Consider the following 7,249-nt stretch of genomic DNA (forward strand, 5'->3'; position numbering starts at 1 on the left):
GTGTTGCAGCTCCCACTTCCCCTCCACACATCGAGATTAAACGTTTTGACCGGGAACACATTTAATGAGAGGACAATGTATCTCGTTTCCGACGAAACAACTAACTCTGGGCGAAAGGTGCATTGGCAAACGGAGGCGGGCCTATTTGAAATTCCTGAATCGGAGCTTGACACAACATATGAAGTTCGGGGGATAATACCGACGAGTGGATCGTCAAGTCCGAGTCGACACAATCTCCCAGCCACGACAGTTACTAGTAACAGTAACAACACTGAAACTGGTACACCACCGGCAAACATGTTTTACCAGCGACCTCAGTCGTCAAGACAAGGGGGGTACCGCCACCCGGCACCTTGGCTAACATCGGGGCAAGCACAAGTTCGCAAAATCGACGTCAAGAGTCCAGTGTAACTAAGGCAGTAACATATCTGCAGTTTGAAGAAATGGTTTTGAAAGACACTGAGGTAATCCCCGTCTCAGTAACAGCAAGTTCCTGCGGAATAAATGTTGTTTGTGAAAAGCTGAAAGGCGAGTTGGGTTTGGATGAAAACCTGAAAATGCTTGACAGGAATTACATCCCACTGAGAGAAACTCAGGCTACACAAAGTAAGTATTGAAAATCGCATTTTTTTTACTCTAGGGCAGCTTTGGAAGACATTATTCCGAGTTATTCCTAGTGAAGTATGCATACTTTTTGCGAAGACTTCCTGAAGTTATAAGCGTAGGTAATATTGGACCGATTCACCGTTACGCAGCGTTAGACTGCAAGCAAAATATCTGCGGTATACCCGAGCCCACTTCGTATAGTATGTGTGTTTATTTGTACAAATTGATTTTTTAATTTTTTTCCGATATAGAGCTATCGTACTGGAGTAGCGCAAGGAAACTTTACGTCATTTCTGTCTCGGACTTCGAGGTTTTGAAACTACAGCGCAGTGGAGGCAACAAAAGAAAGTCCAGCGAGCTAGATGACATAAGAACAGTTTTGGAGTCTGTCAAGAGGCAGTTACACGTAAGTCCTTTAGCGAGATTAATAGCCGACAATGTGCTACACATTTTCTGGCACACTTGTACATTGTACTTTAATACCGAGGGAAAAAATTCGTGACATTATTTGGCCAACCATTTTTTCACACTGAAATCAAAGAATAAATGTAGAAATATGCGTAGGCTAAATGTCAACATTCGCTTTACCATTTACATAAAATTGGACCAAATTTCATATCTTGAATTTGTTCTCTTTAGCCTAGGATTTTTAGCTCACGTGGGTCACACACGTGAGCTAATGTTTCAGCAATGTCTGTCTGTCTGTCTGTCTGTATACACGATATCTCAAGAACGGCTGAACAGATTTAAGCCAAATTTGGTACACAGGTTCAGATCACAAATGGCAAGAACTGAAAAGGTTTTGGTGGGTGTGGCTTGCATATTAATGAAATTATCAAAGATTAATTTTTTGATATAATGGTTTCCTATGGAGACATAATGACAGTGTTGACATATATCAAGAACTACTGCACAAAAGTTCAAGAAACTTCATACTGATGTCAGTCTCATAACATTATGATGATGTTATAAGTGTCATGTCAATAATCTGCTCATTTGCATATTTAATGAACTTTTGTAATTAGCGATATAACTCGGAAACTACTGCACCAAATTTGATGAAACCTGCTACTAGTAACGATCTTGTAGACATCTGACTGTACTGTGAAGCATTGTGGACTGAAAGTAAACTAACTGCTCATTTGCATATTTAATGAAGTTCTATAATTAGGGACATAACTCAGAAACTACTGCACCAAATTCGATGAAACCTGCTACTGGTAAAGGTCTTATAGACATCTGACTGTACTGTGAAGCATTGTGCACTGTAAAGTTAACTAACTGCTCATTTGCATATTTAATGAAGTTTTGTAATTAGAGACATAGCTCAGAAACTGCTGCACCAAATTTGATGAAACCTGCCACTGGTACAGATCTAATAGACATCTGACTGTACTGCGAAGCATTATACAGTGTGAAATCAAATAACTGCTCATTTGCATATTTAATGAAGTTTTGTAATTAGAGACGTAACTCGGAAACTACTGCACCAAATTCAATGAAACCTGCCACTGGTACAGATCTAATAGACATCTGACTTTACTGTGAAGCATTTTACAGTGTACAATTAACTAACTGCTCATTTGCATATTAAAGAAGTTTTGCAATTAGTGACATGACTCGAAACTACTTTACCGAATGTGATTAAACCTGCTACTGGTATAGAGTTGACAGATATCTCTGTACTGTAATGCATTGAGCATTATCAAATTATACTGCAATAGAAGATGCTGTACTTCATATTTACTTACATTCTCTTGTGTATTACTTATTTTTCAAAACACGTGAGCATATTCAGTTCATATCTTGTATTCTGAATTAAGGAAGTATGCACCTTGAAATCTAAGTTTCCCAGATCGTCTAAAAATTTCAGCTATTGACTGTATATTGCCTAAGGTGGTTGTTCATAAAAAACAATATAGGGTCACCCGGCTATATTTTGAAGAAAAGCGCCCTCTATTAGGCAAGAGTTCTAGTTCAACACATTTTACTCACAATAGTATAAAACCATCCAAAAAAAAAAGAATTTTGTCCGTGATGTGACGTTTTCCCCACTATTTTTAGTTGTCCGAGGGGACTTATAGAGTGCCTTCTGTCTGTGCGTGCATGCATGCATGCGTCTTTTCACACAGATATCTCAGACATGGTCTGGGTCATTTCTTTCAAAGTTTGTACTAGGATAGTACCCTACCCCATACAGATGCACGTCAATTGTTTCAAAATGCGATTAAATTTGGCCATGTTAGAGGAAGTTTTAGTTTCACTCTCCATAGACTTGCATGTATGAGCACCTCTGGACTTTTGGAATAAATTTACTCTTGATCTGAATCTGAAAATAACTGACTTTGACCATATACTTTACCATGTCAGATAGGGTGTACGTTCATGCAGATGTCTCAGACATTCCGTGGTCAGTTTGTTTCTGGGTGTTTATGACAGACACCTGGCTTTTGAGTGTGACATTGAGCAGCCTTTTGTTAATTAATAGCTTATTTGCATATTCATGAATTTAACAACTCCTGCTGTAAATTCAATTAAACTTGCTGGAGATATTTGTTTGTGTACATGTTAAACTGTATCAAGAAACTTTTCAGATAACGAAATAATCAAGGTACATTTTACCTTAAGAATAACACGAACTTCAGCACAGCAACTTGTCAGCCAACCGTATTTCTAATCAATACAGCAAATGGGAATTGTGAATTGGGTAAAATACTGAATGTAGTGTTGGTTTTCCCGAGTAAGAAAGCGACCTCAATGACAAAACTTCTAGTTATCAATGTTAACAGAAAATCGAAATTAGAAATTGGCTCTGTGTGTTATACTGAATTCATTGGTACCCGAAATGGTTAAGGTTAGCGTACTTGGAACTGGCCGTTTGTCTTCATTTTTGCGACTCTTAGACACTCCATATAAAACCTCACATATTTTGATCATGTTTAAAAATACATGTATCGACACATGTAACATTTCGTGATGTATGCCTAGGCTATGGAAGTATAGCTTAACAGACATTTTTTCAAATGCTGTAATCAAAATAAAATCTTTGAATGTATCATGTTGGGAAGTAACTTTAGCTGAATTTCTGCTCTGTGTATGGAATAGACGGTTCTTCGTGATCTAATAAAGTAATAAATTATTGTATTTTACAGTCTACATCTGGAACACACGCAGGTAGTTCGACATCCGACAATATACTTGGAATATCGTGCATGATTTGTCTTGACAACCCGATTTCCCTCTGTACTTCTGTCCTGGAACCTGTAACAGGATTATTGGCTGTATGAAGTGCGTGCTGCCATTAGAGTCCTGCCCCCAGTGTAGAGAACCAATTCCAGAGAATCCTCCTCACGTGCGTGGTATAGATCATTTGGCAGATGAGGGAGGATATGATGTGTCCTCCGAAGAGACACTGTCCGCTGCATTGGCCCAAAGGTTTCAGACAGAGTCACACCCACATGTAGTGGAAATAGATGATGATTCTAGTGATGATTTTGTTGAAACCAGAAATCAGTAAACATATGTGAATCTGATAGTGTAAGGGTCCAAGATGGCTTTCATATATGGAGGAATTTTTTATGCTGTGTCAAACCTGGAAATTTATGTTCCGGTGTTAGCTTTGAATTACTGACTGAAAAAAAAACTTTGTCAGTGTTAAGGCGATACTGAAGGATTTAAGGAACTCATGCGTTGCTAAAGATAGAAACCTTCTAAAGGCGCACACATGCAAGTACAAAATCTTACTGTTCCGTTGTTTTCTATGGATTTTATGCTCCTGATATTTTGAAAATTTTCAAAACCTTTCAACTCTCAATTTTCAATCAATTCAGTCCATATTTGGTAGAATTATTGAAGTCAATAAGGAGAATATAGATAAGCATGCTTTTGTAAAACTTCATTATCGTTTATGAGATATTGCCATAATACCCTTCAAAATTTCATAAAATTAAACAGCGAATATTCATCATTTCAAATATTGCTCCTGCCTGAACAGACAGCCTAATCCATGCTAGGGCTATCAGCAGGTATTTCATGTATTAAATTCTGAAGTTTTGGAAAATTCTGTGCAAATTTGTTGGAGCTGATAGGGTTTGAAATACTTTTGTTGTCATTTGCATATTTCTGACGTCACGCGCATAGAACCCGGTTCTTTTCATGTGGTGTTGTTTATTTTTTCTGATTAAGAAAAATCAACGAATCTTTGCATGTTCATTATTTTGAAAATTATCCTTAGCAAACGTTGTTTAGCAATTTGAATCCTTCGATATCGTCTTAAGTGTTATAGAAGTGATTCACATTTTTTTCAAGTTGTCAATGTTGTGTTACTATTATTATACACTGTTTTCAAGTTCTTGTTGTTGAAGTATTCATGTTGTCATCTTGCCAAGTTTATCTTGGAATTGAGCACATCCTGTATACTACATACCAGTAGTTGCCAGTATTTCACTGACTTTTCAAAGCCCAATGATTTTATCAGTAGATATGATGAACATAACAGTGAATGGGATTGCCTGGCTAGAATGATCTTCACAAATAGAAATGTAAATTGGAGAAATATTCAGAGACGTGCAAGTGTTGCAACATAACCTTTGCAATTGTGGACTTTTTTCAAGTTTTGGGGAAGGAAAAATTATGGAGGTTCCAGGAATATGTTGTTGAACAAAAAACTGCTGTGAATGATCAGTGTTAACCATGCAATACTTTCAGAAAAACACAAAGTGGATAAAAAAATACTGAGATGAGTAGTGATTACATAATCATTCTTTATCAATGAGCTTGCCACAATTTATTGTTGTCGTCAATCATGCTGACTAAGTTATCAAAAACTGAAACTATGAACATTTCAAAACTAGTGGATAACTTCACTATATACGTGTAGTCTGCAATTATGTCACACGGAATGTATTAAAGAATTGCATTCTTTTGCATAATAGTGAGACACTTACTGTACTTTATATCTCTTCAAAGTTGCATTAAAGATGAGTATATTCTCATTTTCTTGTTAGCGTATGACTTCTTTGCATTAGAGTCTTAATAACAGGCTGATGACAAGGCCCTGGCAACTTCAAATTTAGCAAAGTCACAATCAGTAATGTGTCATCGTGTCTTGTCAAGTAACAAATGCTATTTACGGCTTAGGGGCATCACTGATGAAAATGTGATCTAAAATTCTAGATGAACTTTGAAGCCCCTTTAAACTCTATATAGGCTGATGCTAAATTATGACTCTTGTCGACAAGGGCAGGCGTAGGACGCCCTCTGGTGGACAAAACGATGTCGCTGAAGTTAATTTCGGGTTTGAGACACTGAAAGTAGATGAACATTCTCAGCGACGCCATTAATTGATTTCATTGTATAATCGAGTACATACGTATAAGTACAAATGATCCTTTAGTCTTCAATGCGTAACCATTAGAGCTCCACTGTCAGTGATGCGGAGGTTATCAGATAGGTGGACTGTCTGTCAACATTCATCGTCTTCTCTGAAACCCCTGGTCAAATTGCTTTGAAATTCAGTATGCAGCTACCTTAGAATGGCCTTAGTACCGTACAAATTGTGGTGAAATATATTTTGGGTGGGGAAAGCTTTTGCTGTTTGTGGTCAAAAATCATTTTGTCTGAAACTCAGATTGCTCTGAAATTTATTATGCAGGTTCTTAAAGTGGCAGTCCCACTTTGTATTAGTTTTAAAACGCATTATTTTAATGCCAAAGGTCGAAATTTGACATTTCTACTACGCCCGGATCGTGCGATATCAATAAAAACGTGTCGAAAAATTTGAATTCTGGTGGCCCACCTATATGCAGTTTCCGAACATCGAACGTTCGGCACAGTGGCCGTTGTCAACGAAGCTAGGGGTACATGTACATATGCGTTCTTCTCGCGCGTTCGAATCGAACACACAGTGCGCGATAAGAACTCTGCATGGAGCAGGGGGGATGTGCACGAGAGGGCGCTATTGCGTTGATCGAACGCATGTACCGTCAGTCCGTCGCGATACGTCGTAGTGAAAACTTCCGGGTTGTCGTAGGCCAAAGTGAAAATATGTTGTGCAAACTCCAGCATTGCGGTTTCTGCCTAGACTTTCCTTGACTTTGCTCTCCGTCCGAGACTCTTTCCATCAGAAGAGCTCCGTAAATCTTTACTCTTACTCATTTTTTGCTCATTTTTGTACTTTGGCCAACGGCCCGGAGCTCGTGACCACACGGACGCAATGTTGTCATCTTACGTCACGGTCGCCTGATTCGAACTTGGGCGCACGAGACGTAGTATAGTAGAAGTACTTTACGTTGCCGAAATTGCATATTAATTAGGTAACTTTAGACATCAGGGGCGACTAAATAAGGGTGGAGCAATTTGGAGCAATCATTTTAGACGGAAATCTGACAATTTGTCTACAACATACTTCAGTATTGAGACTTGCGGTATTAAAATAAAGTAGAAAACTGCATGTTATCAACATCTCTTCATCGTCGTACAACGTAATCGGCCAATCTGAAAAGGAGGGTTAACATGAAAACAACTCTACAATTTCGTGTTGGTTGTGTCCCAAAGTACTTGCAATTGGAATCTGGAGTGAAATTCAAAATAATTAGAAGAAATTCTGAGAAAAAAATCGAGATTTATTACTCATGAATTATTC

At 38.1% G+C, this 7,249-nt stretch overlaps 1 protein-coding gene across 1 annotated transcript; it reads left to right on the plus strand.

Annotated features, from left to right (window-relative positions):
* Window positions 1-340: 340 nt before the first annotated feature.
* Window positions 341-4,615, plus strand: LOC139133821 (uncharacterized). The gene is made up of 3 exons (XM_070700588.1): window positions 341-606; window positions 858-1,012; window positions 3,759-4,615. Exons 1-3 carry the CDS (start codon window positions 444-446, stop codon window positions 3,891-3,893), a joined length of 453 nt encoding a protein of 150 aa, XP_070556689.1. The 5' UTR covers window positions 341-443; the 3' UTR covers window positions 3,894-4,615.
* Window positions 4,616-7,249: the final 2,634 nt, after the last annotated feature.

Source organism: Ptychodera flava, chromosome 5 (assembly GCF_041260155.1).
Source record: "Ptychodera flava strain L36383 chromosome 5, AS_Pfla_20210202, whole genome shotgun sequence".
NCBI lineage: Eukaryota > Metazoa > Hemichordata > Enteropneusta > Ptychoderidae > Ptychodera > Ptychodera flava.

Coding starts and splice junctions, on each gene's coding strand:
- LOC139133821 (XM_070700588.1), top strand. CDS start 444: ATGGTTTTGAAAGACACTGAGGTAATCCCCGTCTCAGTAACAGCAAGT. Junction 607..857: donor AGAAACTCAGGCTACACAAA/GTAAGTATTGAA, acceptor TTTCCGATATAG/AGCTATCGTACTGGAGTAGC. Junction 1,013..3,758: donor CTGTCAAGAGGCAGTTACAC/GTAAGTCCTTTA, acceptor TGTATTTTACAG/TCTACATCTGGAACACACGC.